A 22,604-nucleotide genomic window follows, 5' to 3' on the forward strand; every position below is an offset into this window, starting at 1 on the left:
ATTCGAGATTTCAAATGGAAGCCTCAAAACTCATCAATATGTGCTCAGATCAGGTCATGCTCGTTCATGTAATTATTCCAAAAAGTGTTTCGTTGTTCATACAGATGGAAGGTCGGCCTATGAAGTACTAGAAACCGAAAAAAGCAACCCCACCAATATCCCCGCGACCTTTTCCGATTTTTGACCCACCCAGAGCAGTAATCATGTAGTCAATATCGTCATCGTACTTCTGCTCGGTCTTACTCTCTATTTTGATGTCCATTTCGGACCATGATATATTCGGAATCTGGATGTTGATATCGATCTTCTGGTGTTCCGTCGATGAGTGAAAGAGTTTTGTAGTGGAGATGGCCTAGAATGTCAAACAGTCCAAATCCATAAAACTATCGACGATGTATGTAAAAATGTTGGTGACTCGTGAGAAACGTGGGGTTGTACGATTATTTTTTGATCCTCACATCCTATTGCCTTTCGTGGTGTTTAGATGGCTTGGGAAAGCTTGAGGAATGGATGTCCGATTGGTGCTTGATGCCTTGGTAACGCGCTTTTCCTTGTCGGATTTTGCAGAGGAGGTGTGGGTGAGTAGAATCTGGAGGAAGTATATTGAAGGTTGTTGTTAACGTTGTGCGGTGTGAATGTTTATGTTTGATGCTTCTCGATCATTCTCTGAATCCTTAGGAACCGACGAGAATTAAACCTATCTTGCATTCTGCTGGATGTCTTTCGATGATTGATATCGGACCTCATCGTATAGCTCATAAATCAGCAATAAGAACAAGTCAGTCGCAACGCCGTCTAGTCCGAACTCATCTTGTCGTAGCTACCTAGCATTATTAGGTACATATGGCTTGCACAGTGCACTTCAACTCGCACCAACTCATACCTTAAAGTTTCTTATGGAGCCAATTGCAAGGAACCGTTCCCACGAACCGCTCAGCTAGTCATTCCATGATCCAAGTAAGATTGATGGAAACATTTCCAGATGATTCAATGGCGGGGCATCCAACAACAACAGGATCATAATCATTTCATGCTAGGTACCCCACCCCATCATGACAAGGGGTTGGCTGTCCCTCCCTCTTTCCATATCTTGCGTAGCTTCATTACTATAAGAAAGCCAATCTTCTTCTCTCTCGTCTTGCTCTTCTTCTTCATACCATCTGAAAAATAATACCCTCAATAACGTACCTTCAAAAGATACCCTACTTTAACTCTTTAATTGTTTAACTTTCTTCAAAAGAATCAAAAGATCATACCAGCCACTATGTCTCTCCCAACTTCCATGAAAGCTTTGAGGTATGAATACTGTTCTTGTTTTGGTGAGGGGTTTTGGGGTGGCATCGTGTTGGAAGTAGCAGTGTATCCAGCAGATGTTTGACAAAGTCAAATCGTTTGTACAGTTGATATCGATTGAATGGTTCAAACCATTCAATGATTGAAGCCGCTTGACAGATTGAAATCTTTCGAGAAATCGAGAACGTTTGATACACTAGAACCAAACACGTTTCTATCCTTTCACCACTTGAGAAGGCACATCAATTAAGACACTGAAGCTAACTCGAACGATAATAGATACTCCAAGCCAGAAGAATACGGAATCGTTGAAGTTCCTCTCCCAAAGCTCCGTGATAACGATGTCTTGGTAAAGGTCAAGGCCTGTGGTGTTTGCGGAACCGATTTGCACATCCACGAGGGAGAATTCATTGCAAAGGTAAGAGAGAGAGACTTCCCTTTTATATATGTGAATTAGAAAGGGGTGATGTGATATCTTCCCCACCATGACGTTTTATCTATCAAGACGAGTATGCGGGTTGAGAATATACACCTGGATGGGTACCTACACCTAGGTAGGTACCTTGAGAGGTTTACGTGCTTTAAGCTAAACATGTTGGGATGAGTTTATATATTTTATAAGAATCAAAAGCTAACGTGACGTTATTTATAGTTCCCTCTTATTCCTGGTATGTTATACCTTCCTTCCTTTCTTCGTCGATTCCTTGCTTTGAATATTCGATTCTCTTTGGCTGGTGAAGACCGTTGCATATCTTGGCGAGTTCATGGACAGATAACATAGTTGGTTGGAGATGGGAACACAAACTTTCCCTCCAGTCATCCTCTAGTGGAGGATTGGTCATCTGCAGACTAGTTTCTCAGTCAGGATACAACCAATATGGACATGTCGAAAGAATTTCCACTTTCGTTCCTACCTCACAATGTTACATTCCATCAAGGCTTTGATCAAGCATCTAACATTGGGATCTAATAGGACATGAAACTGTCGGTGTTATTGCTGCCACTGGACCTAAGGTCAAGGGCTTCAATGTTGGTGACAGAGTTGTAGCTGAGTGAGTACTTTTCAATCATACATGCGTGTTCAATATACTAATCTATCTCCAGTAACTCCGAACTCTGCGAGGAGTGCTTCTACTGCCGTCGTGGTCAACTCTTGTTGTGCGAGAACTTCAACGCTCACGGTGTTACTATGGGTAAGCTAAACACAAACTCCAACCAGATATCAAAGCTAATTCAATTTAGATGGTGGTTTCGCAGAGTACTGTGCTTACCCAGCCGCTAAGGTTTTCAAGATCGAGAACCTCTCAGATGTTGACGCTACCCTCCTCGAGCCAGCCTCATGCGCTGCTCACGGTCTTGAGAAGATTGCACCAAAGATGGGTTCATCCGTTCTCATGTTCGGTGCTGGACCAACTGGTCTCGTTCTCGCTCAATTGCTCAGACAAAATGGTGGATGCAAGGTTGTCCTCGCCGCTCCAGGTGGTCTTAAGATGGATCTCGCAAAGAAGCTTGATGCCGCTGATATCTACATCGAACTTTCCCGTGATAACCCAGAAGCTCAATTCCAACAAATCAAGGATGAGTACAAATATGGTTTCGACATTGTTGTTGAAGCAACCGGAAGCGCTAAGATTCTCGAGGATGCTATCAACTACGTTCGTCGTGGAGGTAAGCTCGTAGTCTATGGTGTCTACAGCAGCTCTGCTAGAGTTACCTGGCCACCATCCAAGATCTTCGGTGATGAGATCACCATTCTTGGTTCCTTCTCCGAGACTTACATGTTCCGTAAGTATTCCTTCATCTTGTGTACACTTATTCTGTTGCTAACAATACATAGCTGCTGCCATCGATTACCTCGACTCAGGCAAGGTCAAGGTTGAGGGTATTGTTAACAAGACCTTCAAGCTTGAACAATGGGGTGAAGCTTTGGAGTCCATCAAGAACAAGAGTGCTATTAAGGCAGCTATTATTTTCGATTAGATTATGTTGGTGTGTAAAAATGGGAGTCAAAAAAATGACATGATGTGATGTTTTGCTCAGTATTGAGAGATATTTTACCTTTAAAGCGAGCTATTAGAGCTAGATTTACGATTCAATGAAAAACAATTTACTGTATAGATACTTTTTATGGCTAGTGTGAATTTGTTATGTGTGTTGAAGCTATCTATTTTGGTTGATTATTGTATCATGGAGGGTTTGCACGCGGGCACCTCAATGAAATGAGTGTCCAGGTTCAACGATTAATTAATTCATTTGTTGATTCTATCTACTCGTATTGAGATGCATATTAATTATGCACAGATTGTTTATTCCTTGACCACCATTTTCAATCATCCTCCTCCTCCCCGTCATCATCGGCTCACTGATCCGAGGAACTTTTACAGTTCCTCCTATTCTCAACTCATCATTCTATCAAAATAGACCCAAACTAAACCCAAACTATACTCTGGGTTTAATGATTTTATATTTCATATTTCATATATTTTGTACATCTAGTCGGTCATACATACATCTTCACTTCGCATTGAACAGGTTGCTTGGAAGTTGGAAAGTGATGGTGGTGGTGATGAGTTAGTTATATTGATGTTTTGTGGATGAGATGTAGATTGGATGAACACCTGAAGATCTGGATTCTGGGCGGATGTTTTGGGGGGGGGGGATTAGAGGGTTGTGAGAGGATGGAAGGATGAGTAAATGAATAAATGAATGAATGGATAGAGAGGAGGCATGGAAGGAGAAAAGTAAGGCGAATGAAACAATGGGAGGGATTTGAAGCGATTTGTTGAAACCCAAAGGGGGGAGGGAGCTCGGGAGATAAAGTTGATGTTGTGTTGGTTCGATTGGTTGTGTGAAGCATGATTTTAGAAGATTGACAAAATACTTTTCATTTTTCTAATACTTCTCATATCCGACAAGTCTGGAAAACACTTACTTATCTTGTAATCAAACTTATTAACCTATCATTAAACGCTGTTATTCTATGCTATGTTCCGCTTTCAAAACAGATTCCGAACTCTAAACCCTAAACCGCTGAATCACCACTTAAACCCGTTCCCGCCCTGGATTCCTTTTGAAGCATCGATCTCGTCGTCAGCGCCGAACCCAGACTACCCATTCCCGCAATCTTCTCCTTGACAGAATATTGATCCATCGAAGATCTGCCGATCGAAGTCGTCGACTTCGCAAATGTGAAGAAGCCCTGTCGCAATCCCAATTTGCGATCCCGTTCAGCCTCTTCCTCATCGAGCTGCTCGAACAATCCGAAATATCGCTTCGTCGCCTTCCACGCTTCGATACCTAGAACGAATACGAAAACGGCACCGAAGGCTAATGACCATTCCCACGTAATACCCACGTGTTTGAAGACCGAAGTATTCAAACCCGGAATGTAGACTGCGGGGAAGACAGACAAAGCACCGATGACCACCGCCCAGAACAAGAAACGATTCTCATACACGTCTTTGAAGAACGGGAATGAGCTTTCCGAAGTGGCGTCCAGACGAAACATGCTGCGACGGATGGATTTGAATTCCCAAGCCGAGATGAGGATTAACCAAGTGAGCTCTGCGAAGACGGCGGCGCGAGCCCGGAAGACGGGACCACAGGCTGGTCCATAGCTGCGGTTGCAATCACGGCCTAGATTTCCGTCGTTGACGCCGTAGATGATGATGACGAATGTGAGAAGTGTGCAGGCTCCCATGAGGATACCATAGACAACCATATCGACGAGAATTTGTGTGGTGAACACACCTCGCTTATTATCGTGAGGGGGGCGTCTCATCACGGTCGAACTTGCTTTTTCTTTTCCCAAGCCAAAAGCGGGGAAACTGGATGTAAGCATATTAATCCAAAGAATCTGCAATGGACTCAGTGGGAATACAGATTGTCTGTTGACGTCTTGGAACCCGAGACCGGCAATCAACAATATCACTTCTCCCACATTGGACGAAAGGAGATGGAGTACGAATCTCTGGATATTGTCAAACATGCGACGTCCCTCACGAATAGCTGATACGATACTATTGAATTTATCATCGAGAAGTACCATCTTGGCTGCGGATTTGGCAACGTCGGAGCCGGCGATACCCATGGCGATACCGACGTCTGCTTCGGAAAGACTAGGCGCGTCGTTTACTCCATCACCTGTCATGGCCATGTACAATCCTCTTCTTCTCAGCGCATGGATCATACGCGTTTTCGTATCCGGGGCGCAACGAGCGAGTACCAGAGGGAGAGTTGGAAGTGCGTCGATTTCTGCATTCGTGAGGTGATCAAAATCCGTAGCCTTCATAACGACAGATGCAGAAACTCCAGCAGATAGCTGTCCAAGATTTCTCGGGATGATACCGATTTCCTGGGCGATGGCTTTCGCAGTAGAGGGATGATCTCCAGTGAGCATGTGAACTTTGATACCGGCTTGAGTACACTCCCTAATAGCATCTTTTGTCTCATCGCGAGGTGGATCGTAGATTCCAACTAGGCCAAGAAGTGTAAGATCTTGTTCCACTTCACCTCGTAGACTCTCATCATTTAAATTCTTGTCTTGTGAAGCAGCAGTGGTCCAAGGTTTGGCGGCTACTGCAAGGACTCGCTGGCCCTGTTCGGCAAATCTGTTCATCTGTCGATTTATCGATTCCTTTAGCTCGTCCGTCATTGTCTCTTTAGTATTTCCACTTCCAACAGAAGAGCAGAGATCCAAAACTCTCTCGACAGCTCCTTTGGTGAAGACTATATGCTCTCCATCTGGTCGTTGATAGATAACGGACATTCGCTTGATGCTACTATCAAATGGAAACTCGGCGGTTTGTTTCCATCCTTTACTTTCGAAAACTCTTTTTCCAGATTCAAATCGATGAGTGAATACCTGCAGAGCGATTTCTGTTGGCTCGCCGGTCGTCTGCCACTTTTTAGTCGTCTCGCCTTCTACCACTTCATGTTTAACGGTAGCAAGATTACAAAGTGCAGCCGACTGAAGAAAACTCTCTAGTTCTGGTACAATCTCGGCTGGCTCTTCCTCTTGTTCTGACGATGGGTTCTTTCTTTCATCTCTAACCGCTTTCTCGGCTGGAATGTCAAATTTCAGAGCAGCAGCACTGCGCTGAGTATCGAAATCTATTTTTGCAGTCTCGCTGGGAGAATCTGGTGTCTGCATACCTTCGGACTTGAGTGGTGCCTTGGTAACAGTACCCTCGGTAGGATTGTTGGGATCCATAGAATGATTCACTGTATAGATTCCAATTTTAGGAATCCATACTTTCTTAACGATCATGGCTCCTTGGGTAAGTGTACCGGTTTTGTCGGAGCAAATATTTGTAACTCCACCAAGTGCTTCGAGTGCTGATAGATCTCGGACGACGACATTAGCTTTACGCATAACGGTCATGCCAACAACCATTGTGATTGTCAATACTCTAAATGATGTTAGTTGTAGTTCGGATTTTAATGTTGCATCTTGAGTAGACCATGGTTGAGTGTACTTACGCGATCAAAGATTCAGGAATAATAGCAATACCAGTTGAGATAGCATAAATAGCCACCTCATCTGTGACGATGAATCGATTTACACCAAACACTACAATTGCCAGTAGAATTGCGCATCCAAAAAGGATATACGCAACCTTACTCAGCTTTCTCTGCAAAGGAGTACCTTCAGTAAGTCCCAAGAACTTTCCAACAAAATCGTAAGTACGTCTAGCAGCTCCCTTAACCGGCTGCGCTTTTCCATATTTCTTATAATTCATCGATCTGCCCTCCTTGCGTTGCTTCTTCGTCGTCGAAGCCGCGATCTTTCCAACCTCAGTTTGCATGCCTGTAAATACAACAATTCCTCTTCCGCGGCCTTTGATAACCGTCGTGGTAGAATATGCCATGTTGTTACGATCCGCAATGCCAACTTGCTCTTCTGTTGTCGCTCTCTCTTCAGTACCAGGCACACAGATCTCATTCGAGGTGATCTTCTCAACTGGCTCAGATTCTCCCGTCAAACTCTTCTCTTCACAGGTCAAATTCATAGCTTCGAAAATGCGCAAATCGGCTGGTACCGTATCGCCCGTTTTCAAAAGTACGATATCACCAGGGACAACTTCCGCACTGGGAACCACAATGACAGATCCATCTCGCAGTACCGAAGCCGATGGCGAAGAAAGAGCTCTAAGGGAATCCATTTTCTTCTCTGCACTGAACTCTTGAAAGAAACCAATCATAACATTTAGTACAATGACGGCAACCAAAACTCCTCCTTCAATGTAATCGCCTACGCCAAAACTAAGCGCCATAGCGAATACCAGAACGAGAATCATGGCGTTGGAAATTTGTTTTATGAGGATTCTATACCAAGAGATGGAACCGCCGGTATCAAGCTCATTGGGTGGATGTGAAGCTTGTATTGATTGGACTTTACTTGCTGTAAGACCTGTCTCGAGGTTGGTGGAAAGCTGACTGGCGGCATCTTGCGGAGTGAGAAGGAAGGCGTGCGGACGGGTGGTATAGGATGTTTTTTCTTGAGATGCCATTGTTGATAATTGTATCAGACAATGTTTGGGGTGTGTGGGTATCGTAAGATGTGTATGTATGTATGTTGTATGTATATGAGATGTGATTAAGTATTATATTAAACAAAAGGATATCGTCATCTATTCCTAATCGAGGGAATAGTAGGGAATCAAATCGTGATAATCAAGAGATAATTCTTAAGCGAATACATCCAGACCCAATGCGGGGTAACACATCCTTATATATTCCTTCCAGAAAACCAAAAGATCATTTACCTTGCTCTTTCCCACCGTATCGGCCTATGATAGACCTTCCTCCAAGTCATCAGGAAGCTACATTGGCGGAATAGCCAAGAGCCTTGAAGCCAAATATTGGGAAACTTGTACCTATCATCGTAAGAAAGAACGACGCGATGAGCTCATTAACTCATGGCACTTTCTTAGTTCTACTCAAACAATCTCTTTGTATGGATAGCATCATTAATGTCCAAGAGCCAAGACGTCTTGGTTTGGGCAGTCTTAGCCGGGTTTGGCTTGGCCCTCCCCGCATCGTAGATTCCGCTCGGAAACGGAGTGGAAAATTGTCATGGGAAGAAAAGACAAGATGTCATTGGATATTGTTATATCACGTGACTACTTGGCGCACGTGCTAAGCCTTTGTTTAGTGGCGAAGTCGACCGAAGACATATTTTGTGGAATCTTGGCTCATATTGACGAATGAGAGACTGTATTTTGTTCTTGGTACTCTTGGTGGTGATAAGTGAGCGGTGCCGGTTTCCGCCATTAATAATGAGACTTCTCATGGCGGAAGAGCGTTTGCGGCTTGGTGAGGTGATAGATGACCATGAAAGAGTGATGTCATATTGCTCGTCTATCACGCTCTCTTTCCTACTTTATAAATATCGGCTAATAGTCGGCTCTCATAAGCGGCCGACTAGGAACTAGTCGGCCGCTTATGAGAGCCGACTATTAGTTGCGATTGAGAGGGATTCGCAATTTGAGGAATATCGAAACCCGTTCAAGAGGCAACAGATGAATATGTCGTGGCTGGAAGGCTTTGACAAGCTGGTGTGAAAGAGGAGATGGGGCCAGGTCAGAAGAGATCAGATCAGACTTCAAAAGAGGCACCCATCTGGAAGGAAATCGATACACTATGTATCTCTATCTTTCAAGCAGCGTAGACGATTAAGGTTATCCGAGTATAACTTTGCGGAGAGGGGGACTCATGGACTCCATGCTAGTAATATTCCATCCATTCGGGAAAAGTTTCTCCGTCCCCTTCCCCGCATTTTCAACCCTTCCATTCTGAGCCCAATCGGAGCTTTCGGGGAGATGTGCATACTACCGCCATATATACTTTTCGGAAAATAACTCCAGCGAGAATTGATGATCGTACATATAGTGAGGAGGTGTGGTGTGGAGGGTTTGGCCCTTTGTATATATAAATACTTAGACAAGTCGTCGATTGCTTCAAGGTCGTTTTGACTACAAAATTAAGATTTCTCATTTTCAATATGAAGTTACTGAGCACCATCTGTGTTATCTCTGGGCTAAGAACCATATGGGCATTTCCCACGAAAGATGTCAAATCCTCTTTCAGTTGGGAAGATACCAAGTACTTGTAAGTGAACGGAATACACGGAGTACCCGAAGAATTTCATGACTCCTATTTCCACCCGTCGAGAAAGTCCCAGTGAATCGCAACCCAATAACTGCCAAAATTCTAACCCTCCATACCAGTCTCGCATTCGGTGATTCGTACACATTTGTTCAAGGAACATACGGTCGACAAAATTACTCCTTCATTGGCGATCTTCAGAATTTCTCATATACTCCCGCCCAAATCTTGAGTAATAAGATCATCCAAAATCAAGTATTTGGCTCCTAAATGTCTGTTTATACATATCACTAACACTACAACCAGCTTGGAACATCAGCAGGCGGTCCCAATTGGGTCGAATACCTCACATCCTGCTTTTCCGGTCTCCCATCCGGCTGTAGCAAACAACTCTGGGATTTCGCCTTTGCCGGCTCCGACGTCTCTACAACCTAGTTAGTTTTGTTTTCCAGATTCCTCCCCAATGGGTCTTCACGTGCCACAAACAATCAACATGTACAAAAATCCACTAATCCAAAACCCCTACAATCAGCACCCCCCTCCACCACAACTACACCGTCTCCCTCGAAAACCAAATCCGCGAATGGTCCACCTACGCGCAGCCAATCATCCCCATGGATCCCTCCCAGACCCTCGTCGCCATCTGGATCGGCATCAACGACATCAGCGACACCGATTCCTACACCTTCCCCTCGCACAATGCCACCAACTTCCCCTCCCTCTACACAAACATCATCACCACCGAATTCGCCGCCATCGAAACCATCTACAACGCCGGGTTTCGCAATTTCCTCTTCATGAATCTCCCCCCCTTACAACGCACCGTAAGTTCCCAACACCCCACCCCACACCACACCCCCACTAACCCCCAATTAGCCCCCCAACCTCATCCGCGCCGCCGGTCCCCTCCCCAACACCACCATGCTCACCTCCTACAACGAAATCCTCAACAGCAGCGCGCTCCACTTCGCCGCCACGCACCCCGGCACCAAAGCCATGGTCTTCGACACCTTTTCCTTTCTGTCTTCCGTGCTGGATGATCCCGCGCCGTACGGGATCAAAAATATCACAAAATATTGTCCGAGATATGATGCGCCTGATATTGCTAGTGAGTTTCTTTTTTTCTCCAGTTTCCATTCATATCCCCAACCCTATTGTGTATCGTCAAAATCTATTCTTCATATGAACTACACATAAATACGACCCCGCTCCAAATTCAACTAATCCCCTTCCAGCAAACTATGCATCTTACGGCTGCCTCCCCATTCCCGACTACTTCTGGTACAACACCGGCCACATAACCTACCACACGCACGAGATTCTTGCCAAGGAAGTTGGCAAGTTTTTGGAGGGTCAAAGTTGTTAATTGAATGACCACAAATAGACAGGTAGATAGATAGTTCGGCTAATTCAACATCTATCCTTGCTATTTTTGATTTTTGATTTCTGTTTCGATATCAATACATTTCCTAGTATAAATATACACACACATTCACACCACCTCAACTTAAAAGCCCGTGACTGAATCATGCATCGATAAAAATCTTCGCTCACAATTCGCTATATCGCTATCATATATTGATTCTCGTTTCGTTCCATTTCTTTAATCTCCCATGTATATCCTGTAAGACATCGATCCATTGTATATTTTGACATGCCCCATCAATCCTTCCTCCCGCCCATCCATACGATATTTCACGTCTGCACCCCCAACCCCCAAGCCCATCAATATCAAGAAACGCCCCCCCGTTCTCCCAATTCCCAACTCGACTGAGCACTTCAATGTCGAATTTAATCAATATTTTCTTTTCCCCTTCACTCCCGTCTCACTCACTGCATCCTTTTCACCAACCCAAAATCTATCCTGCCATACTAGCCGTTGGTGCCTTTCCCGTTAGATTACCCCCTTGATTTGAGATGCTACCCTCAATTCTCCTCTTTGCCTCTGCTTTTTCGGATTCAGTGATATCTTCTTCATTCTTTCGCATATCAGGTGTATGTTGACCTTCACCTGGATGGTGACCAATAGACATACCCACACGAATCTGTTTATTTGCCATTAGTACAATGTTTTTTAGTACGAAATTAATCAAAAAACTTACCAAAGTTTCCAAAGCCTGACTAGAATTTCCAACCAAGTCATCATCATATCTCATAGCACCATCTTCAAACAAAAGAAGAATAGTACTACCACCAAATTTGAAGTATCCGAGTTCTTCAGCACGTTTAACATTTTCACCCCCCTTTCTAGTAATAACTGTACTTCCCACCATCATTGCTCCTACACAGATAACCATGACTCTTCCATGCTCTAGAGAATCAATTGGGATAACCACACGGACATTTTCTCCATACACATCAAGTGCGGATCGAATAGCCATAGGATTGACTGTATAATATTCTCCTTCAATGGTTTTTGGAGTTCCCATAACACCATCAACTGGGATATGGAAACGATGATAATCTTGTGGAGCGAGACGGAAGACACCCAATGAACCATTTGTGTATCGTTTTGCATCTTCTGGGTATGCATTACCAAGGAGCCTTTCAATCGAGAACTCACGACCTTTAACCCAAATCTTGGTCGCTTCATCCATTCTGTTGAAGACAACTGATCTACAATCAGCAGGCGAAACGATGATGCGAGGATTATCTGGTGCTGAACATGGTCGTGCATCTGGTTTGAGTTGACGATAGAAGAACTCATTAAAGCTCTTGAATTGTTCCAACGGGAGTAGAACTTCACTCATATCCAATTGATGGAAATTAATGAACTTTTGGATTTCTGCTGCCGAAGCAGGATCGTCATATTTGACACCCTGTTTGAAACTCAAGCCTTTAAGAAGCTTGCGAACTAGGTTCATGTTAGCAATTGTTCTACTAGGTTTCTCACTAAATATATAATAAATCCCAAACATACTTCTCTTCTTTTCCATCTCCTTAGATTTTAATCCTTTATATAGCAGTCTAATACCCAAACGAACATAAACGCTCATTCTCTCTTCATTGATTTGTCCAGTGATACGATCTTGCACAAGAATATTGGCAGAATTTGCACCAAGTTTGTAACCACCGTAGGAAATCTTAGTGATGACCTTGGAGTACCATTTGCGCTGTGCTTGACTAGATGTAACAAAACCAGCCATAACTAAATTATCGACTTGACGCCAATCTTGACTAGCACAGGTAGCGATATGAGTGATGATATCAGCATCAGATCGTTTGTTAAGACGAGGTTGATGACATATTGGGCATTCTCGAATTTCAACCACATGTTCTTCAGTCTCATTGTTGAGATCATCCGAGTCCAAAAGTTCACCTTCTTCTCCAGGAGTACCTAACTGGTCGACAGATTGTGTTGATGGGTATGGATCATCAGATCCCTCCGTCTGGAATCGATTTGATGTCGTATCCGATGGGGCCGATGTTTCGGTGACAGCTGCATCTGTAGATTGATCTCCTCGGGTTCCACCAAGCTGATTTGGTATAGCGTGTTTCATTGCTGAAGCATCGGGCAACAGATTTCTCATCTTGTCCCCAATGTTAGTTTCCTTTGTCTTTTTCTGCAATTGGTCTTCTAAACAAATGACAGCTTGGTCAACAGTCAACTCTGAAAATTGTCCATCTTCATTTTGTGCTTGGAAGCGTCTAAAGAATCCATCAATAGTGGACTCTTTTAAAGTCGAGCCAAGTGTATCCAGCATGGTCGTAAGTTCTACCTTACTGATACATCCACTCTCATCGCTGTCATATTGTCTGAGCATTGCCCTCCAGAATTGCTGTCGTAGAGCCGGGTAAGGGGCGTATTTAGCCTTGATAAATAAAACTGGACTGTGTTTCTCTTCCCACTTTTCCGCATTTTTGAGTTTCAACGGAACTTCGAATGAGTGTAAATCGGGGTCACCAGATTGCTCGCTTGATTCTTCTGGCTCAACGACTGGGGGCGGTAATAGAGAATCGTTTGGAGAAAGACCTGCTGGAGTGGTTGCTGGAACGCTGGTAGGAGCAAGAGTCGGCGTAGTTTTACTGGAGGTTCCTCCATTATTCGTGTTTGAGCTTGACAACTCCTTCTTCAAAATTGGACGTCCCAGTTTGTTCAAGCTTTGTGAGGATGTAGATCTTGACATTGGCAATTTAAATCGGGAGCCTTTTGCTTGAGGTTGCTGTACGACCAAAGTATTGAGATTAGGGGGATCTCTCATAGCGTAAAGACCGGTTTCTGGGTCAGCTTCTGGAGCAGTGTCGGTGATATCCTTGACTGGTAATACAGTTGAAGCAATAAAATCGTTTCCAGACAGCTTGTCTCTATCGACAACTGTGAACGCAAGAGAATAAGTTTGCTCATGCCTCAGAACCTGAAATATCATCTTCTCGTTGAAGACTGGATTTAAATTATGTCGAATGACTCTGGTTCTGTACGTTTTCTTTCCCAAAGATGCAACCACGAAAGGATCCATATCAAATGATGTTCTCGTCATATTTCGCTCCGGTGGAAGATCTGTAACCTTGCCAATTTCCAGGAAAACAATTCCAACAACCTCACTGTCACCAGAAAATTCATATGCATTCAATTGCTTCTTCTTCCTTAATCCCTTGAGTCGCAATCTCCTTTTACGTTTTTCAGAATTCTCGGGTTTAGATGGATCATCGGTTTCGTCACTTGGCTCCGTGCCCTCATCGAAATAATCATCTTCCGTCATTTCCGTACCAGGTGTAATTGAATCTAGTTCTCGTAACGGCGTAACTAAACCGGGACTCTCAGCTCCCACCAGAGTTCTGAATTTCTCTAGAATCTGAGCAGAACTGGCAGAAGGATTGGTAACATCGTACAAAGTGAATTGAAGTTGGACGTCGCCGGACACATTGCTATCCTTCTTTCCACCAGGTCTTTTGCTCCGCAGAGGGTACCATGCCGGCTCTTGTTCGTGCAAATCGTTGGAGAATACATCTTCTAATGCAAGGTCGAATTCGCCCAGGTAATCCTTTCCGAATCTATCCTTATCCCAACAAACGCAATCGAGGAGTAGAGAATTTGTGCCGGTAACTGGCAATTGTAAAGTAACGTTCCATTCTGGATTCAATGTTTTCTGTATTGTATGAGTTGTACTTTTTTCGTCTCCAAGCGTAAGTACTAGATACTAGAATCCGCACATCAGCTTGTGTGTTCCTAAGCTCATCGCCACGATAAGGTGACATGTACTTACAGGATCAGAAGTCCCGCTCTTGTCCTTTGCTGCCAAATTTCTAGCCTATTTATAAATAATCGTCAATATAAGTATCTCCATAGTACGCTTCATTAGAATCAACACCCAGAGACACCGTTCTCAGCTTGCATGAAGTGAGAGACAAAAGTGGATTCAAATCATCCATACCTTGAGAACAACAACTTTCAGTACCAAACCATTGACTTTGATACCGTTGCTATCGGGACTCGAATCCCTTCCGCTAGTTTTATTCTTCATATTGTTATTGTTGGTATTCGAAATTGGGCTTGTACTTCGAGAACCGGTTTTGCTGTAAGTTTTGAGGCGATTTGGTAAAGAGATGCGAACCATGGCGAAAGAAGTTCCAAGGTTTTGGGGTTGTGGTAAAACGAGGGGCCAAGATTGTAATTCACCCAACCGAAAAGGGGACACAGAATAGCAGGTATGTATGTAGGTAACAGTAACGTCAGATGTAATGTACGTCGATCGATTCTGTTTGTCTCCTTGGAATTAAGTCTCCGTCTTCTTCGTACTTCTCTGTATTGCCCGAAAAAAAAGAGAAGAGTTATTAAAAGTGTTAATTGGTACTCCCAATGGAAAGTTTTCGGATGTCTTCTTGGGTGGTATGTGAATTGGAGATTCTGATGTTATGGGAGGAGGTAGGAGGTAGGTGGGTTCACTGGATGTAGTAGGTAGGTAGGTATGGATACCTAGACACTCCCGGGTGTGAAATATCGATCAGATCAGAAGCTCAAGACAAACCGTATTAAGATCAAAGTAAGTAAGTAGGTCGAGAAGTAGGTAGGTAGGTAAGATTATCACTTATAACGAAAAAACACAAATCCCCAGAACTTTCATCACACCTTCCAATTCTTCCACGGGTAGGAGAATCGAAGGAGGGAATGAAAAGCTTCGATCGATAATCTCTCATATGAACAGGCTGTCTGGTTGTTTACTGGGTATGTCAGCTAAAACATATCTTGGCATATCTCCGTAGTGGACTGCTGTGGTTTTATGGTTCTGTGGAACTTCTTCGTAGATTTTGGATTGATGGATGTTGGTACTTATTTTCAAAAGGATTAACTCAAGGATTATTTGGCGCTTTTTTTTAATTCGTTGCTTGAACCTTCCCCTGGTTGATCATATAATTTCGGGTTCTTCTTCTGCTGCTGCTGCTTCTTCTTCTTCTTCTTCTTCTTCTTCTTCTTATTTCTTTTGTGACGGTTCCTTTAGACTGATCTCTTTTGATGAGTAGTTCACACCGTCGATGGTAAAAGACTAACGAGTTCCCTTTTTTAGACGAATTCCCAACATTGGTCGGTATACAAGCTCGAAGAGTAGAAAGCGTAAAGAAAATTAATCTATGAGATGGCAAGACAGCGGGGTTGTTGTGAAGGGGTTTAAAAGCCTCATAAAAGGATAAATCTCCGTACAGGGAGGGAGGAATGGAATTTCGATGGGAATTTTGATGAACTGAATCCAAGCCAGGGGTAAAGTTGGAATAGCTACGAAGTAGTGAGCACACGTTATTTTGGTTACAGTATCATGATACCAATAGGTGATGATTCGTATATGTAACCTTATACCGGTATGTACATGTACATGTATGTACGTAGTAGGTAGACACATATACATGTACAGCATCGACAGTTTGAATAACCCGTTAACCATTCATTTACATGTTATCCTTTGGACTAGCAAGGAATAATTGATATATACTTTTGATCATTTGTATCATTGCACTGCCAGAGAGTGCCGTCAGCGTCTACGGGTCGATCAGATCATCTATCTATCTATCTAGGTATCTGTCTATCTATCTATCCCATCCCATTCCATCCATTATCAAACCGTTGGACTGAATCATGATAAATATTCAAAAGGTCTCAACAACATTGACCCAATCCCAAAATTGTAACCCAAGCCATGGGATAAGACTTTTTCTAACAATAGCTGTGGAAATCCCCAACATGGCAACATCATATTACTTTTTATTGTACTGGTGTACCCATTTGAAACAGATTGTCCAACAAAAACCAATCCTCATGCATCCTCATCTCCTCATTTCCTCATCTCGTTTGAAGACGGCATCAGCTATCTCCCAATTCCTCTCCACCAAATGCAAATAATTGCGAATCGAATCTTACCTCTTTCATGCCTAGCTTGTTGAATTCGTATTCCCCGTGTTCTCCCTATCCGCTTCCCCTTGGTAATAGTTCGGTTCGCTACAACCACCAGTATCTACCGCAGTAGGACAAGTATCACGGACAATCGGAAATCGGAAAGTAAATCAAATTCCCTCTGCCTTTACCGCATATGGACCTTCTTTAAATAATCTCCTTCCCTTTTACATCATACCTGAGTCTCTCTCATCAATTACCTAAAAAGTAATCTCATTCATAAATGCCTAACTCCAGCCGAGTTCTTCAGCCACCCAATCTTGACATAAATATACACGAGGGGATGCAAATCTTTCCCAGAGATACACATTCCCATTCCCATTAATAAAACTCACATATCCAACAGGCTACAGTATCTGATCGACCGTAATGTTGGCACAAGAAGCCAAGCCCTTTGCCATTTATCCAAGCTTTGCACGTTCGCTTCCACCCGGTCTTAGCAAATCACCCCAAGCTGCGTGCGGGAAAACGCGTCCGCATCACCGGGAGCTAGCATTTGACAGTCATTTGTAAAGTAAAGTGTAACAAAATAAATATCCGCAAATAGTAACAATAATACCGGTGTACCTAGGTAGGTAGTATTCTCACTTACTCATTAACTGAAGAATCGGACATTTGTTGAATGAATGTACATACAATGTATTCGTGGAGGCGCGCAATCGATTAAGCCGCGGCTGCTTGAAAATCATCGGTTAGGCAATGCTGATCTTTGAGTGTGTTCCTATTGGCTACGATACTTCAACCACTCTCATTTGATACCTGTTTGATCAATCAATTCAACACCAACCAAATGTTGAATAACAAGTCAACGATGGTGATGAAAAGGGTATCCGGGGTTTTGGATAACACACCAGAGACGCCGTCCAGCTCATGATGTTGTTGATAGTATCATGGAATAACATCGATATCTACCACTTTGTTGAGCTTATCGATAAAGATTTGATCGGGATCTCTGCGATCGGAACAACAACCGGGCCAGATGAGGTTGCGAGCTCCATATTCAACCATGTAGGTGAACATCGCGCGATCCAAATCTTGAACGCCATCGATTAATAAGAGCCAAGTGTTCCTAAGTTGGGCTGAAGCTTTGGAAATCGGAGAGGAAGTTGTGGGTCTCATCGACAACCTTTCTATTGGTCTCGCGGCACATACTTCCCGACAAGACAATTGTCACAAAGTTTAAACTTCCTTTCTAGGGAATGTGAAAGCTTTCTGGCGGAACACGGCATCTTTTGTTCGGATTAAACGGTAGCATGCTTCTGGACTCCAATTATCTGGGCGATCTGAATGGCGATAAGACGTATTCCACCGTGTGGCGGAGATCTTGGCCCTCCTCTACTTAATCAGCAGTCATGGAGACTGTTGTACGATGGGATAGACTTTTAACATGGTCGTGGCATCGACTAAGCGTAGAGAGTCTGGGCAATTGACGCACATGATCTCTTTGGCATTAAGCAGTGCTGATAATATGTTATGCTCTGAAGTGGCAATATTGCTACCTAGCTGAATGTCCTTGATCTTAGGATCGATGCTTCGAAGAGTACTCACACCCTCAGGCCCATAGTGATTTTCAACCTGCTCAAGAAGATTGATTCCAAACAAAGTATTTTTAAATTTAGCATCCGCTCATGCTCTACTTTAAGCCAGTGGTCCTTGAGGGAAGTGCACTCGAGTTGGCGATTACAGTGAAGTATGTTAAGCGTCCCGAAGAACCGCATATTTTTCTCTTTGCGCTCGTTCCCAATTTCATGAGGAAAAAGTCATCCATCAGCACGATTGGACTGTCGCAACAAACAATGATTATACTATCCTCAAAAGTACAGTTGAAGTCGGGACGGAGATGGTCCTCGTTGTCGCAAGTGCGGAATCCTCGGATGTTTCGCCAACGAGCGAGGATTCGGCATCGATATCGCAAGTTGCAATATCTACCTGAGCTTGGATTATCGGACACGGCCAAGATCGGTAAGCCTGTGCGTGCCTTACGCTTCAGACATAAATGTAGTAGCGCTTGGCAATTCTGAAGACGCTAGGGCTGTGCAGGCTGGCGATGAATTTGAGAAACTTAAATGGGTTCGTCAGCGATGCAAATGATGACAAGTAAGCAGACATAGCCGTGGAAATCCTAGTAATAAAACTCTACCCACATAAGCAGAAAAGGGTCTTGCACAGTGGCCACTACTTGTTGTCTATTTCATGACACTGTGATTAGGCGACTCTAACCGATTGTTGCACGATAGTGTAAGGGGAATTCAGGTGTGTATCACAGATATAATTCATCCGTCTTACCAAGCACCACCATGTTTTCGGGCAATGCTTTCATTAATCGCGAGCATGTGAACAATATCAGTGGCTTCGGAGGGTCGTATATTAGAATTGGGACAATTATTATCTGTTTGTCTTAAAGGAATGCGAGTGCGTTATTGTGCGTTCAATTGAATGCGCGGATATATCGACCAACTCTATGATCCAATTTAAGAGTTCTAAAGTTAACAACCACGCCATATCACGCCGTTTCAGAGCGTTTAGTAAAAACATACTTCAAAGCAAGTGCTTTCTACTTGAATGTTGGTATACGTTGGTACACCATCTTCAGTAAATATGATTTGCAGATTCGTGCTGTGCCGAATAGTAAAGTAAGCGCTTACCGAATTTACATCTTGTTCCGGGACCGATATCCTCACCGAATTCTCCAAGGGCACATGACATCCTTGTTCAGTATTGAGTGTTGGCTTATAGTTGGTGATATAATAATGTGATCTGCCTCGCTTCGTATCGTACTTGGTATCTATTGACTGGATAAAGATATGCAATATGTTGGTCTGTTGGCAGCTGAAGTTTGTAGAGTCATAAAATGATCTACAGGGCTGTAGTGGTGTAGAAAGTCGGTTTTAAGGGGTGGTAAGGCTGATAGATTTCCATTTACAGTCTGCTCGGATACTATCATCATCCTTTTAGGAATATTAGAGTGCGTATCAATACATCTATCTCTCGGGGCTGCAGTCAAGTCGACATTAGTACTATAAATCAGGCGCAGTCATCACAAAAACATGCCTTGCTTAGTATGCCTTTCCATTACAATATCACATGTATTTTAGACTTTCCGATTTGTTTATATACAATTGATGTGTCTTTCTTTTTGCAACCAAAAAATCATCATTCGATCAATATTCATCACAATCTTTCAATGTCTCCCTCCAACCCCAACTTCAATCGCTGGATAGCCAGTCAAAAGCCTCGCGCTCATACTATGTGTGATGCACCCGCCTTCTATCGCAACTTGGAGCAAGCTCTCGATGTCCGAAGGAAAAATCATGATCTACACACTCTAGTCAAAAACACATGGGCCAAAGGAGAAAGTGTAGATTTCTTCTCCAACGATTCTCTTTCCTTTGGTGCCAGCGGACGATTACGCAAGGCTTTTGATGAAGAATTAGCTCGAAATCCGGATGTACAACTCGGAGCTGGAGGTTCTCGCTTAGCGGATGGTAATTATGATTATATCGAAACCGTGGAGCAGGAAATTGCCGATTATCATGGCGTCGAAGCGGCGCTTATTGTAGGCTCGGGGTGTGATGCTAATTGTGCGACTTTTGAAGCGATTCCCCAATCCGGAGATGCTATTGTTTATGATGAATTTGTTCATCCAAGTATTATGGATGGAATGTCGCGTTCACTTGCTACTATACAAGTATCTTTCGCTCATAATGACGTCGATGCGTTTCATCAGGCCTTAACATTCTTGTCGGATTCACAGCCCCTCATCAAACAGGGAAAGAAGTGCGTTCTTATTGTCGTGGAGAGTTTCTATAGTATTGAAGGGGATATGTCTCCTCTGAAAGAACTGGCGCAGGTAGCAAAAGAGATATTTCCACACGGTAACGCACAATTTATTGTTGACGAAGCGCATAGCATGGGGGTGGTGGGCGAGAGAGGATTGGGATACGTGAATGTCTTGAATCTGGATGCGGAAATCGCTATCAAAACTCATACGTTCGGTAAAGCGTTTGGATCAATCGGAGGTAAGTGATCTCTCTCTTTCCCTTCCCGTTGCGCTATCTCCGAGACTGATAATGTGTAAAAGGTGTGATACTCGGTAGTCACACTATCAAGAATGCGTTGGTGAATTTTTCTCGTTCGACGGTGATTACTGCAGGACCGGCTTTTCATCAGGTTGCTGCGATTCGAGCTGGATACTCTTTACTACCACAACCTGAGACTGAAGCAGTAGGTCTTTCTTCTTTTTTTTTCTTTCTCCAAAGAAATAATCACTATTAGCAACCAATTAACACGTGAATTCAGGGACGAGCCAACATCCAATACCTCGTAACACTCTTCTTCCACAAAATAACCTCGCACCCCATCTGGCCTCTCGCCACCAAACTCGGAATCATCTCGATCCCCCTCTGCGATTCCTGGGACCAACGCGCGTTTCAGACACAGTTGATTCCGCTCTGGACCCGAGATGTGCATGGTAAGGAATTGGCGTTTTGTCTGGAGGAGAGCGGGTTTGCGGTGTTTCCGGTGAGGTATAAGGTTCAGCCGGGGATGGCAAAGTTGAGGATTATTGTGCATGCGGGACAGACGGGGGAGGAGGTGGAGGGGTTGGTGGAGGCGGTGGGTGGGTGGGTTGGGGGGGTGGTGAGGAGGTTGGGGAGGGAGGGGGAGGGGAAGGGGGAGGGGAAGTGGGGAGAGGAGAGGGAAAGGGAGAGGGAAATGTGTGGGGGGTTGTGAGAGAGGAGGGGGGTGGCGAGGAGGTTGTGGATGTGTATGGGGAAGAGAAAGAGGAAGAGAGAGATGTTAATAATGTTTGATACCATCAGATATCATTTTGCTTATATGAGTAGGTAGCATCTCTTATTTTGTATTATAATCTCACAGTATCAGTATCAGTATAAGTATCAGTATAAGTATCAGTATAAGTATCAGTATAAGTATCAGTATCAGTATCAGTATCAGTATCAGTATCAGTATCAGTATCAGTATCAGTATCAGTATCAGTATCAGTATAACACCAACAAATTCCTTCAAATTCCTTCTTCACAATTCCTATCTATTCATTACATTCATAACACTCACTCATCTATTTACTCTCTAACAAATACTCCTTATCCATCCATCCATCCATCCCCTCCCTCCCCATCCATCCATCCACAAACCCCCCCCCTCCAACCCCAAAATAAATCATCAAAATAAATAATCAAAATAAATCACCAATAAACATTACCTACATATCCACTATCCATGTATGCACAAAACACAAACCACACACCATAACTAGATAGCAAATCACAACCCCTGAATTCTGAATTCCACCAGGTGTTCCGCTTCCGAAACTTACTTTTGATTACCTAGGTACTCCAACTCCCAACTGTTGGTACTGTTGGTATCGAGTTAGGTTATATGTTGATGAGTTGTTGGTTGTTAGTTGTTAGTTATCATTTCGCTTTTCGCTTTTCGCTTTATGTTTGTTTTTTATGTGATGTGTTTGTTTTTTATGTGATGTGTTTGTTTTTTATATGATGTGTTTGTTTTTTATATGATAGGATATAATATAGTATGATAGGATGTGATAGGAAAGGATATAATACAATACACCGCTCCCCGACATCGGGAATACCAGATATATGTAGATAGATGTACGGAGTTTCTCATATCTGGGGAGAAAAACACATTGTTCGAGTTTGAGTTTGAGTTTGTGTTTGTGTTTGTGTTTGTGTTTGTGTTTGTGTTTGTGTTTGTGTTTGTGTTTGTGTTTGTGTTTGGGTTTGTGTTTGGGTTTGGGTTTGGGTTTGGGTTTGGGTTTGGGTTTGGGTTTGGGTTT

General features: G+C 43.4%; 6 protein-coding genes across 6 annotated transcripts; 4 read left to right on the plus strand and 2 right to left on the minus strand.

Annotated features, from left to right (window-relative positions):
• Nucleotides 1-1,264: 1,264 nt before the first annotated feature.
• Nucleotides 1,265-3,273, plus strand: EAE98_010464 (uncharacterized protein; the record flags this gene model as incomplete). Its single annotated transcript, XM_038958085.1, has 7 exons — nucleotides 1,265-1,296; nucleotides 1,573-1,711; nucleotides 1,946-1,961; nucleotides 2,267-2,345; nucleotides 2,398-2,486; nucleotides 2,536-3,078; nucleotides 3,131-3,273. The coding sequence occupies 7 exons, from the start codon at nucleotides 1,265-1,267 to the stop codon at nucleotides 3,271-3,273; spliced, it is 1,041 nt and encodes a 346-aa protein (XP_038805648.1).
• Nucleotides 3,274-4,315: 1,042 nt separating this feature from the next.
• EAE98_010465 (uncharacterized protein) lies at nucleotides 4,316-7,805 on the minus strand (the record flags this gene model as incomplete). Its single annotated transcript, XM_038958086.1, has 2 exons — nucleotides 4,316-6,704; nucleotides 6,775-7,805. 2 exons carry the CDS (start codon nucleotides 7,803-7,805, stop codon nucleotides 4,316-4,318), a joined length of 3,420 nt encoding a protein of 1,139 aa, XP_038805649.1.
• A 1,493-nt stretch (nucleotides 7,806-9,298) lies between these two features.
• Nucleotides 9,299-10,768, plus strand: EAE98_010466 (uncharacterized protein; the record flags this gene model as incomplete). Its single annotated transcript, XM_038958087.1, has 6 exons — nucleotides 9,299-9,405; nucleotides 9,525-9,657; nucleotides 9,709-9,836; nucleotides 9,935-10,226; nucleotides 10,279-10,510; nucleotides 10,638-10,768. 6 exons carry the CDS (start codon nucleotides 9,299-9,301, stop codon nucleotides 10,766-10,768), a joined length of 1,023 nt encoding a protein of 340 aa, XP_038805650.1.
• A 493-nt stretch (nucleotides 10,769-11,261) lies between these two features.
• On the minus strand, nucleotides 11,262-14,957 carry EAE98_010467 (uncharacterized protein; the record flags this gene model as incomplete). The annotated part of the gene is made up of 5 exons (XM_038958088.1): nucleotides 11,262-11,447; nucleotides 11,505-12,256; nucleotides 12,323-14,540; nucleotides 14,607-14,651; nucleotides 14,775-14,957. The coding sequence occupies 5 exons, from the start codon at nucleotides 14,955-14,957 to the stop codon at nucleotides 11,262-11,264; spliced, it is 3,384 nt and encodes a 1,127-aa protein (XP_038805651.1).
• A 2,110-nt stretch (nucleotides 14,958-17,067) lies between these two features.
• On the plus strand, nucleotides 17,068-17,966 carry EAE98_010468 (uncharacterized protein; the record flags this gene model as incomplete). Its single annotated transcript, XM_038958089.1, has 2 exons — nucleotides 17,068-17,791; nucleotides 17,841-17,966. The coding sequence occupies exons 1-2, from the start codon at nucleotides 17,654-17,656 to the stop codon at nucleotides 17,964-17,966; spliced, it is 264 nt and encodes an 87-aa protein (XP_038805652.1). The 5' UTR covers nucleotides 17,068-17,653.
• Nucleotides 17,967-19,967: 2,001 nt separating this feature from the next.
• Nucleotides 19,968-21,514, plus strand: EAE98_010469 (uncharacterized protein; the record flags this gene model as incomplete). The annotated part of the gene is made up of 3 exons (XM_038958090.1): nucleotides 19,968-20,802; nucleotides 20,865-21,007; nucleotides 21,083-21,514. 3 exons carry the CDS (start codon nucleotides 19,968-19,970, stop codon nucleotides 21,512-21,514), a joined length of 1,410 nt encoding a protein of 469 aa, XP_038805653.1.
• Nucleotides 21,515-22,604: the final 1,090 nt, after the last annotated feature.

The sequence above is a fragment of the Botrytis deweyae genome (genome assembly GCF_014898535.1).
Source record: "Botrytis deweyae strain B1 chromosome Unknown BDEW_036, whole genome shotgun sequence".
NCBI lineage: Eukaryota > Fungi > Ascomycota > Leotiomycetes > Helotiales > Sclerotiniaceae > Botrytis > Botrytis deweyae.